The sequence below is a fragment of the Vidua chalybeata genome, chromosome 11, assembly GCF_026979565.1.
Source record: "Vidua chalybeata isolate OUT-0048 chromosome 11, bVidCha1 merged haplotype, whole genome shotgun sequence".
NCBI lineage: Eukaryota > Metazoa > Chordata > Aves > Passeriformes > Viduidae > Vidua > Vidua chalybeata.
Window position 1 is genome coordinate 16,658,507 of NC_071540.1, and position 12,180 is coordinate 16,670,686.

General features: G+C 41.2%; 2 protein-coding genes across 2 annotated transcripts in view; both read right to left on the reverse strand.

Moving 5' to 3' along the window:
- Nucleotides 1-277: 277 nt before the first annotated feature.
- Nucleotides 278-7,283, reverse strand: GCSH (glycine cleavage system protein H). The gene is made up of 5 exons (XM_053952402.1): nucleotides 7,151-7,283; nucleotides 3,682-3,761; nucleotides 2,653-2,716; nucleotides 975-1,106; nucleotides 278-407 (listed from the first exon to the last, which is right to left on the reverse strand). The coding sequence occupies exons 1-5, from the start codon at nucleotides 7,269-7,271 to the stop codon at nucleotides 310-312; spliced, it is 495 nt and encodes a 164-aa protein (XP_053808377.1). The 5' UTR covers nucleotides 7,272-7,283; the 3' UTR covers nucleotides 278-309.
- A 213-nt stretch (nucleotides 7,284-7,496) lies between these two features.
- The window catches only part of LOC128793772 (polycystic kidney disease protein 1-like 2), a 36,130-nt gene continuing 31,446 nt past the window's right edge, over nucleotides 7,497-12,180 (reverse strand). The window contains 5 exon segments of the mRNA XM_053953182.1: nucleotides 7,497-8,145; nucleotides 8,946-9,077; nucleotides 10,240-10,341; nucleotides 10,860-11,070; nucleotides 11,751-11,911. Of these exon segments, the coding sequence (XP_053809157.1) occupies nucleotides 8,020-8,145; nucleotides 8,946-9,077; nucleotides 10,240-10,341; nucleotides 10,860-11,070; nucleotides 11,751-11,911 (732 nt within the window). The 3' untranslated portion in view covers nucleotides 7,497-8,019.

Below are 12,180 nucleotides of genomic sequence, written 5' to 3' on the forward strand. Positions count from 1 at the left end.
ACAAGTTTAGGCTGTTGTTACTAAATTTGATGTCAAATGAATCTATGGAACTATATATTTCAGCAAGTGAATTTTGTTTCCCAAAATATTATAGATAACATCTGCAGTTACATGAATCAGACAACACAATAAAAAATCCTCACAGGTACAAAGATGTGAAACACATTTATCACTGTAATTATTTATAGTCTTGTATATGTGATCTTAAGTGGTATTTTTCAAGTTGCCAAAACTGGATATTCAGTATTTCCTTAATTGATGACAAACTACACTGAGATATTTTATATGAATTTATTTCATTATTCCAGCTCAGTCCTCAATGGATTTTATGTATTTCTCATAGGCATCTTCGGTCATCAGTTCATCAAGTTCAGCAGGGTTTGCCACAGTCATCTTGATAAGCCAACCTGTAGTTAGGAAATTAAAAAGAATTGCTAATATCCTACAAGAACAATTCAATCATGTTACTGCCTTAGGAAAGCATTCCCAGCAGGAACAACTAGCCTTGGATCACTGAAGAATCAACCAGGTTTTTGTGCAGGCAGAACAACATTTCAGTATTTTAAAAAATGAATAACCAACCAACTCATCATAAGAAATGACTTTTTGAGTCAGAGCAGTTGTGTAATTTAGTGACAGTAACATAGGGAGATGCTGTCTCGAAAGAATAAAGGAGCCTGACCTCTCAGTGTCATGAACTCTTACAAGACCCAAAACCCAGAAATGCAGTCAAGGCAAATAGATTTAAATTCAGCCACAGTATATATCTGAAAATAAGATGTTGTAAAACAGCTGTTCAAAGAAGACACTGTGATAATGCTTTTATGTTAAATTTTACTGGGCTTGAACTATATTCAGTATATTCCATTTAAGTCTCCACACCATTAAACTGGAAAAACAGGAATTGCAGAGCCATTTGTAGTAGCAAGAGTCCACACAGTATTCATTATTCAAAGATAGAAGTGACATCTTACCATCTTGATAACAGGATTTATTGACAAGCCCTGGATTATCTGCAAGGGCAGCATTAATCTCAGTCACTTCTCCTGAGAGAGGGGAGTAGAGTTCACTAGCAGCTTTCACACTTTCCAAAGCCCCAAACTCATCTGAAACAGAGAATATGATTGCATGTTTCTAAGGGGAAAACACAAAGCATTTCCATTTGTTCAGTCAGACATCCTGGTGATGACCCAACCAGTGAAGAAATGTCTTGATCTTGTGCAAGAAAACGGATTGAAGTTACCCACTTTATGACATGGATCAGCATTATGAAATTTGATGTTTATGCTCTTGAATTCTGGGGAATTTGTGCTAGCTGGCTACTACAGAAGGGACAGGAATTCCTTACATTTGGTTAATCCTTTGTCTGAAGCCCACAGCACACATGATATTGACTTAGAAGGAACAACACCCAGCTCTTGCTGCAAGAGACTGAAATATGCCTTTTATCTATAATTTAAAACTTTTTATTTGTAATTTGGTTACAAAATCAACAAAGCCACAATTTCAGCAATCCCATTTTTCCTTCAGAAAGACTATCAAGAGTTATATTTGCACTCACTGGAAAACACACATTAGTATTCAGAAGCACCACACTGGAAGCACCCAGCAGCTCTTCCCTTTTTCCTGTTTTGTAGGGACTTATGGAAATGGTGCCTGGAGCAAAGTTAATCCAGAGCAGCTCTCAGCCACAAGCAAACAAGACAGAGGCTGAAGGAACAGGGAGCTGTCACAAGAGTAGATAGGCACCAGGACAAGGGATCTGAGAACAACTTGTTCTGGGAAAGCCTGGAATTAGACTGAGGCCAGAACGGGTAGAAAAGAGAAGAACTTAAATGGAAATTAAATTCCTTCAAATAAAGCAAAACTACAAGTTGGCTAATTAAAATCCTACACAGAGAGACCTTTTGTCTAACAGTCAGTATTCAGTGTAATAGATTTGGCCAAAACAGTTTGATGGGGATCTATTCCACAAGAAGGATAGCAGAAGAAAGGCTTTCTACTTTACCTCATAAACCCTCATTTCTTTTTAAAAAATTGTCTCAAAATAATGACAATTTTTTCTTCTTATACTACTGAGACAGCTCTCCACCATAATACAGGGAAAGATTTTTCATTTCTACCTGTTAATGTTCACTTGCTTTAACAGGAAAAGTTACATAATTGGATGATGAAGAATGTAACAACTTGTACATCACTAACAAGCAAAAACTGTGATCATATTTGATACCTCAAAATTACTGAGTCTTTATATTCATAGAAAAATTAGAGCTTGATATCAATTAGAAGTTTCACATCATGCAATTCACAAAGTGCGTAACTGGAGAATTACAAATAAACACTTGAAAGTTCAGATCATATTTTAAAAACAGAGTATAGATAAAATTATCACAAAAATATTTTAATACTTTATTTTTGAATCAATATCTTCACGGTTTAAAAAGTGTGTATTTTCTGCTGTTAAGCACAGTCTGACAGTGAGAACTGAAAATGAAAGCTGTCTCTTGTAGAAATACCTGAATTTATTTTGCATCCAGGAGCTTTACAATGGTATTAGTAACCATAAATATTATTTCAGAAAATTTATCTTTGCCAGGGAAGAGTGGGATGAGTAGAATAATCACTTCAGGAGCAACTAGAACTGAAACTTACCATGTTTACTCAATTTTGTCCCAACTTCTGGAAGACTACAGTAAACAACATCTCCTAATGCTTCCTTAAAAGAAAAATAAAAGCATTAGAGCATACATTTAACAAAACTACATATAGGGGAGAACTGTTACAGTGACTCTAGAATCTGCATATAAATATTCCCTGTCTCTAAATATTGTCCTCATTCTTTACAGATTGCATATTTTTCACTTTTTCTTAGCAAATACTTAATGTGAATGAACTGTTGTGTTATCGTGACCCAAATACCAAATTATTGTTTCTCTATTGCAGTGCTAATAACCCTCAGGCTCAGGGAGGGTTATAAGATGTTATAGGAATAACATCTGCTGATCTTAGCATCAGCTACAGAGAGCTGTTAGCACACAGTTTGTCCTCACTGACTTAACTGGGACCCTTATCATCATAAAAATTGTCTCAACTCTTCCCTGACACATGTACCCTATCTCACAAAAGACCAGAGAGTATTATTGACAGACTTGAGATTAAAAGAAATGCTGCTTGTTCTGAGAAACATTAATTCCGTTTATTGATAGCTTGTCCCATTCTTTAACAGCCCAGAATTTGCCCGTGACTATTCCAAATCAAGTACCTGCATGAGAACAAAAAATCCAAAGGAATTCCTGTCCTAGAGTAAAAACTATATGCCATGCTGTACATCTGTTCACAACTGTTCTTTAGCCAGAGGGATTTCACCATCTTTGTGTTCAAAGGAAATTTGACCTAAAAACGTACATAATGTCCTCTTCACACAGCCACGAACTGCCCAGGCTTAGACCTGAACACTGAAATCTCTCACCAAGTTCAGCTCTCCACAGGCTCAATCTGAAGCCATTGAGACCTTCTCAGAATGCTGAAGTGGCACAAATATCACAAAGAATGCTCACTGTGTTGCATATGCAATTAAAACAATTAAAAAAAAAAAAACCCGTAAATGTCCAAAGAGCAAGGACTGAGCAACTTGGCATAAATAAATATTGCAGACCTGGGCAAGGGCAGAGGGATCAATACCTGTGCAAAATTGCTGATTCCTACTGTTCCAATGCCATTTTCCACAGATATCCACTCGTGCTTGTCTGTGAATTTGCGGGCTGAAAGGAAACAAAGCTGACATTTCAGAAAGAAGTGACATGTTGCTCGCTTAAATACAGTAACACATTTGCAGGCTTAAACCGTGGGGCTTTTCACTGAGTTTGTTCATTTTTCTTGGAAAATATTTTAACCAGCACATGCAATTTACAGAAGCTCAGAGAACATGCTCAGTGGCAGGGCAGAGGCTCACTGGGTGTCCTGCTCAGAGTATTATCAGTTCCTGTGCAATCATCTGGAGACTGATAAAGTACAGGAGCAAAAAGAGCAGTTCTACTTCAAACAGAAGTGCAAATCTAAAGCTTAGATGTGTATTTTACTCGTAGTTATACATTTCTATGATAGCACAGTGGCTTTTCAAACATATTTAGTGTTTATTTCTGATAACTACTTATTATGGCTGGGAAGGCCAGTGTTGGTGACTCTAGAAACATTGTGAGCATTACAGCATCTCATTCAAAGTGCAAAGCTGGCACACTTCTGTGTATTATTAAGGCAAATTAATACAGGACAAATTAATAAGGCAACTCGTACAGACAACTGCTACTTAATAGAATTGCTCTCTGTTAATATTGTTACTGTGAGAAGAACACAGTAGTTATTCTGTATCACTTTGAAATAGGTCTGTTAAAACCTTGTTAAGTCCTTTCACAGCATGTTTACAATTCTCCTTACATTTCAGATCTGGAAGATTCAAAACAGCTTTATTAGAGGCAATTGTTTTTATAAAGTCATATGGAGAAACTTCAAAAGAAGTTACTGAAACAAGTAACATTTTTCTTGCTAACATTTTTCCTGGAACTTTTCTTACTCTGAGAATTTTCAGCCTGCCATGTCCATTTTCTCATTTCTACATAATACCCCTGTAGATACCTTCCTACTTTAAAAAAAAATTGTAATTAATTTATGTTTATTTTCCTCTTCCAGTACCCATCCAGTCAGGCAAGGGATGTTGCAGAAACTGGAAAAGGCAACTTCTGAAACAGCTCCCTGAGTGATTAGTGCCACAGTAGTACAGCTGCACCTTCCTTTTGAGTTCAACTCTCCTCTCAAGCTCATCCTGTGGGCTGAACTCTTTAAGGCAAACACCAGAGAAATTACACTTCTGCACCTGTATACTGGTATACTCCTTGTGTATTTTCTAAAATTGTACATGAAGGAAAACAGAAGCTCTCACTGTAGACCTGCTAAAATCTTTCCAGACAGTCAATACTTTAAGCTTCTTCAGTTGCAGTGATCCTCTTGTGTCTGAAAAGTTCAAGAGGAGGAAGTCTCAGATAAAATGGTTTGTCTTAGGGCCCAAATATTAGAGAGCTCAGTAGAACAATATGTGGGTTTGCAAGTATAATACACAAACAAACATGAGTCAACTGTAAACATGAAGTATTTTCCCATGAATTATCAGTCAAAAATCCACAGAATTTCATCTAGCACTACTTATAACTACAAAAAAAAAATCTCATTACACACTCTAATGAACAATCTTAAATGTCTCGAATCATTTTGGGTCAAGATGTTAAACTCATGGGGATTCTATTGGAAATGAGTAATGAACTGTAAGAATGGAGAATGACAATTGACAAATCTCAAGCTCAAGCTGGACATTAATGATGTTACACATTGCACAAAGAAGCCAACCAGTACATTGTTATTCAAGATAATAATAGTGTATGGAATCTGTTTTTAAAGCAAGGCTAATAAAAAAAATCAGAAGATTTTCATACTAGTTAGGAATACAGCAGTGAAATGTCCCGAACAGTTAGAAGAGCGTGTAACTTTCTTGTAGGACAAAAGGAAAAAAAACCCCAACAAACCAAAACAATAAAAACGTGAAAAATTAAAATTCTGAGCATGCAACAAAAACCACTGCAAATAAAGTAAAGGTCAAATTAAAAACAGTTAATAAGTAATCTCAAAATTTGAACTTTGAGCTTATGTGGTCAGCCCATTAAATAAATCAACCTAAAGGAATATGAAATGTCAATGCATACCAAATCTCTCTCTGCATTCTTTTACAGAAGAGCAGCAGAATTTACTCTAGCTTCATTCATTTCAACAGGACTTTGGTTTCAGTTTAACTAGCACACTCTGAACTCAGCCCTTCATTCAGTGCAAACTGCCTCTATTAAGTATTTCATATATACCTGAAGAGTGAACTCACACCTCCACAAAGAGGCATACAAAACTTTTCCTCTCTGCCTCAAACAAAAGCACTGTTTGTTATTCCTTCAAGTGATATATGTAGAAAAACAATGGTACCTTGGCCAGAATAGTGAAAAACAGCTTAGATCTTGACTCAGTTTGCAAGTAATGAACAATAAATAATATTTCTTTCACTTGCAGCAGAAGGCAATTAAACAGGTAGGTTTAAGATTGTCTGGAAAGAAATGGATGAACTCTTCTTAGTGGTAGTCATTATTTTTACAGCCTATTCTCCTCCTCTTCTTGTCCACTTTTTAAACATTTCTGTTTGTTAGAGTACCACAGGTTCTCTTTTTCAGACTTTCGTGGGTAACTTCCATTCAAAGGGAGCTTTGACAGCAGTAGATGCTTTCAGAATTAAGTACACCAAATGCAAAATCACAGCAAGCACCGATGCACGGGTCCATGCGCTGCCGTGCCGCTCGTGCAGCTGTGGCTGCACAGGAGCCAGAGCGGCTCAGGGCCCTGCAAGCCTGGCTGGGTCTGTCTGGCTGCCCACGCCAGTCCCTGCTGCGGCTCTGCCTTCGCCAGACACCCACCCCTGCCCCTCTCTTGTGCTGCTGATGCTCCTTGGAGCCAACATCGAGCTGTTTGTGAGCGGCAATCCCAGGAAAAGTGATCCGCTACTTTGGGCAAGCTGGTGTGCTCCCCGCTCGGCCCTCTCTGCGAAGTCTCTTTCCCCTCTCCCAGAGGGGACTGAGCCGCTTTGCTCCAAACTGCAGTGTGGAGATGAGGTTAAAAGTTTCTGGCCAACTAACGGAGGTGAAGCTGCTCCTGTGGGAGTGCGGTCGGGAGTGCCAGGAGCGCCCGGGGCAGGTGAGGGGCGCTCGGGGGTTCAGCCATCTTGCGAGGTTCTCCGGGCCCCGCCGACACCGGGGGGCTCCGGGCGGCTGCAGCATCGCGCTCCGAGGGGCCGCCGGGACACGGCACGGCGGGAGGCAGGGGAGGAGGGAGGGATAGAGGGACAGAGGGCGGCTGCCGCCCGGGGCCGCCAGCGGGACCCGCACTCCGGCCGCTCCGCACACCCAGCCCCGCCTGGCGGGGGCTTCCCCCGCGGGCTGGACCGGGGCGAGCCCCCGCAGCCCACCGTGCCCACCCTCCCCGGCACAGGCACCGCCGGCTCCCCGCAGCACCGGGCCGCCGTCCCACCCGCCCGCCGCGCACCTCCCTCCCTCGGGCCGCCACTCACCGGCCAGCAGCAGCGAGCTGGTGCCCAGCCTGCGGGCCGCGGGCTCCCGCGGCGGCAGCGAGAGGCGCGGGCAGCGCGGCGCCAGCACCGGCCCGACCCGCCGCAGCGCTCGCCACGCCATCTTTGCCGGGGGCGGGCGGGGGCGGCGCCGGCGGGCGGCGGCGATGGCGGCGGGGCGAGGCGGGGCCGGCGGTGGCCGAAGGGACCCGCGGGACCGGGGGAGCGGCCCGGGCTCGGCCGCTTTCCCCGCCGGCAGCGGGCACGGGGCCCTGAGGGAGAGGAGCCGCCATGTTCCGTGCGCCGCCGCCGCCGAGACGGAGAGGATGTAGCCAGACAGTGCAACAGCCGCTCGGTGTTTATTAAACAAATACAGGCGCCAAGACTACAGCAAGTGCACGTGGGACGTTTCGCCTTAGGGTTACCGCTATTTCTTAGGTATTACTCCAGAATAACGTGCCGGCAGCACTTTTAAGGGTGAACACCGCGTCGTATTCCCAGAATCACGGAATAGGCTGAGTTGGAAGGGACCCACAAGGATCGAAGTCCAACTCCTGGCCCTGCAGAGACACCCCAACAATCCCACATGTGCCTGAGAGCATTGTCCAAATGCTCTCTTAGGCTTGGGGCCGTGCCCATTCCTGGGGAGCCTGTTCAGTGCCCGAACACCCTCTGGGTGAAGAACCTTTTTCTAATATCCAACACAAACACCCCCTGACACAGCTCCAGCCATTCCCTTGGGTAAACCCATTTTAATCAGAAGCTGTAATAACCTAAGCCTATAGCCTAACCTAACTTTAACCACTGCAGCTGATAGCAAACAAGTAAATGCTTTGCCCACAATCAAAGTGACTTTTCAAGGTGGTCTTCAGTCACTCGTTGACAGGTTGTTCCAGCTGTTCACCAGCGACCGGCTTCCCTTCCTGCTTGCATTTTATCCCAAAGAAACTGAAGAGTTTCATCAGCATTAGATCAACAATCTCCTCTTCTTCTGAAGCCTGAAATAGTAACAAATAAGTTACTCAGAGGGGCACACCCAGAGTGGATTCAGTCTCTGTTGAAGCCAGGGGAAGTTGCAAGACAAAATCTCTACTTGAAGTGAAATAATCCAACTTTCAACAGAGCATGAGTGACTGCCAAGCAAAACGTTGTGCCAATATTTTTATCCAGACAGAAGCCCCACATTAGTATGGACACTACAGAAATTTTGGCTGTCAAATCACATAGAAATCTCTCTACAGGAGCCTGGAGTGCACTTTCCAGCTCCCATACAGCTCATGGTATACACAATGAGACACACACCATTTGAAGATGAAGTAAATGAGAAAAACTAAATATATATTGTATTCTATCAACCATATCCTTTGTTTTCATCTCCCTTGACTTTACTTAAAGCATACAGGAATTTTGGGCAGTACTGGAGTGTTAAGATGGATTTCACACCACACTACCAATAGCTTGAATCGGTCAGGCACACACAGTGAGAGTTTAAAAGAAGCTGTAAAGCCTCATGCACTTCAGTAGCAGTTTGGCACTGATTTCAATAGAGCCCAGCACAAGCCTAAGAGTTTTTTGATGGATGTAGTATGTGAAGAGAAGGCTACAAATCAGATCTGAACAGGGACTCATCTGAACAGGAATGGACAGTGTAAATCTGGAAAATCTTGAGTGTACTTTCTGAGCAAATGTTGCCTTCTTAAGAGTTGGACTGAATTTACATGGCTTTCATCCATGGCTGAATACCTTAGTAAGCACTGAACAAAAAATGTTAAAAGCAAGAGAGCTTAGATGAACAAACCTGGTAATGCTTCTGCTCCTCACTAAAAGCAACCAGAATCACCGAAATGAACAGATTCAGTACCACAAATGTCATAAAAATGATGCAGGATCCAATTAAGAAGGAGCCTAAAATTGGATTGTAGTCCAAGACCTGTATAATGCATAAGGTAAGATATCAAAAAACCAAAAAAGCATACATACCTGTCTACATATATACATACAAGCAGTTAAGACCCAATAAGAAGTCTATCACCTTGAAAATCCTGTGTCTAATCAATTATGACATATGTATTATACACATATATAAATTTTCTACTCTAGTATTGTCCTTTGTTGATATGATATAGTACAAAGACAACTGAATATTTTATATATATGTGTGTGAATATGGGCAGTCTTCGGAGGTTTTTAAGTATTTGCATTTAATTGTGATGGTATGACAGTTTCACATGAAAATCCACAAACCTGGAGATCTGTTTATCCACAGAACACTTGAAGCTTCCTAATGCCTCAGCTTTCAAAATAGGTGAAATCCCTGTATGCATTTCATTTATTTTACTGTATGCTTTACAAAGAAGCACAGTCAGACTGTCAGAGACACTTATAAACCAAGGGTTGTGAAAAATCAAACCACTAATTTTTATATAAGCTACAACATAGGGATATATTTTCATGATTAACATGAATGGCATGTAGAGGTGAAAATGTGCCAAATGTGCCAAATTACTGATCTTCAAAGCCACCCATATCCTACTGGATCCATGGTCTAAAAACATCCACCAAGGAGGATGTTTTTCACAGTCAGAGATGTTCAAGAATTAATCCACAAAGAAATGTTCAAAGGATATTGAAATATTTGAAAGATCTTACTGAAAAAGAAGTATACAAAGAATAACAAAAAAAAAATAGCATAAAGTTCCCTTGTGGAAGGCCTTGCCTTTCTTGGGAAGATAGAGGGGGTGTTCAGAACAAACACAGGGCTTTGTTAACAATTCTATCTGTAGCTTTCTATGGAAATTGGTCAAAACTTTTTTTAATCAATTAGTAACATCTCTAGTTGAAATTTGAGCAGGATTCTTAATGAAAGGTTCATTATGAGCCTTCTCATGGTCGAAATAGAACATGAAAGAGGTTTCACTTGATGTCCTTTTCTTGCTTAGAAAGGATGACTGCTTTAGGGAGCTGTGGAGCTTGTAAAATTAGATTAATGTTTAGCACTGATTGAAAGTCCTTCTATTTGCTGGGTCAAAGCATATTTGATAGCTGAGATACCAATTGTATGGCTGTAAACTTCTCAAAATTAGATGTGGTACCTCCTCATAATTGAAGATTCCCAGCTGAAGACTGACCATGGTCTCTGCCGAATCAAGGAGAGTTTTGTAAGAGTAGAGCTTCCAGCCAAATATCAGGTTTGCCTGCAGAGGACAGAAGTCATGTCTTGTGTCATGATCAGAGTCCTTGCTGCAAAATGTGTTTAACTTGAAGACCTTTCATCATGGATATGAGAATGTCTTGTATCTGCTCAGCCTGCCACTAAATATATAAAAAATAGAACTATTTCCCACTCATAATTAGCCAAACAGAAAATGGCACTTCCTGAATGGTCCACAATTTAAGCTCTATCCAGAAAATCCTTTTTGTCACATGATGTTCTTTGTCACATCTATGACACATAAAGAGTCCTTATTTTTCAGCTCAGTTTTTGGTTTTTCACTAGATTTCAGTTTGCAAAGAACAGACAAGTGGATGTTTTAACTTCTTTCACTCATACAGAAGACTTGGGCTCCAAGCTGCTAAACTAAGATTTAGAGAGGCAGCTTTATTCCATTTTACATGGCAAAGCTATGTTGCTTTTAGCATTCAAAAATAGTTGATTTAACCTGACAGTACCTGGGAGCAGACTGCAGACAAGAGAAAGCACTGTGGTACTCACAGCAGTGGAATAGGCGAGAAACATGATTGCAATAACAGTGATGAATCCAGAGATATCACCCCATGCCCTCCTTAGTGTTGAAGTGATCATGTTCAGTTTAGGGTTGAGCCTCAGCAGATGCCACAGTTTCACTGTGGAGAGAAGCACCAGGAATGCAATCAGGTAGCCAAGAACTGCATCAGCTCTCGCTGTTTCACTGAAGCTTATGGAGCTGTTAGGGAAAAAAAGAAAATACATAATATACCATGCACACAGAATCTTTTGAAGTGCATAAATAGGTATTGCTAGAAAAGCCTGTGCTGGGGTTTCAGTGGAGACCTAATGTGTTCCTGCTTGAGTGTTCCCACCTGCACTTCCTACTGTGTGCACATAAAAAGCTCAGTTGTGCATGTCTAAGAATTTTAAGGAGAGGAAGTCTAGGCTATAGCCCAAATTCTGCTCATTATCCTGTGATTTTATCATCTCTTTTGTGTGTAACCATTTTTAAAAAGATATTATAATCTTCCATTTTGTACTAAATATTCTATTATTGTCCTCTGACCAATGGATTTTTACAACAAAGAACAAGGTAGTTTATGTGCTTTCTGGGTGGATGTCCTGTAGCAGAAAGGCTTGTTGGTTCACAAGAGGGTGATGCAGACAGGAAAGCAGGAGCTAAAAAAGGGAACTTGGTGCTCAAGTCTGCTGAATTTTATTAGAGCAGTATCAGAAGAAAATCCTATTGCTGACACAAATCTAAGCCCCGACACACTTACAGCCTTCAGGAATATATAGCCATCTAGGATAGCAATATTTAGCACAGAAAAGGTGCTATCTGGGGAGGAGAAAAATAGATTTATTTCTGCATAAGTAGCAACAACAAAGGATGCACTAAATAGCATTAGTACTTACTCCTCCTTATGTTCCTGGTAGTAGCTGATGTCCCGGGTCCCAAGGACCGTCCGTTTCACAAACACTGACAGAGCACTCCAGCTAATCAATATAATGGCCATCTCCAGGAGATTCCACTTGCTATGGAAGTATCTCCATCTCAGACTCTTCAGCAGCTTTCCCTGTGAGGAGTTTTACTGTTTCAGTCTCATGACTCCATATCACACAATGCACCCCTGAAGATTAGGGCAGTGCCCTCCATGATAAAGCAGGCTGCTCTGCCTTAATAAAACTACATCTTGCACTAGTTTCTCATTATCTTTCTCAAAAACAGCATCCAAGCCAAATAAAGTATTGCCTTCCTATTATTTAATACTCACACTCTACCTGATTCCATCTTCCATTGGTGTAGCAGCATCAGTGCTACTGAAATCAAGTACAGTCCTAAAGC

Bases quoted from the DNA above. Each gene is read 5' to 3' on its own strand.
- GCSH (XM_053952402.1), bottom strand. From the start codon at position 7,271: ATGGCGTGGCGAGCGCTGCGGCGGGTCGGGCCGGTGCTGGCGCCGCGC. The intron at 1,107-2,652 runs GTAAGTTTCAGT...TCTCTGTTTCAG, and splicing joins GACAAAATTGAGTAAACATG to ATGAGTTTGGGGCTTTGGAA. The intron at 408-974 runs GTAAGATGTCAC...TCCTAACTACAG, and splicing joins TAAATCCTGTTATCAAGATG to GTTGGCTTATCAAGATGACT.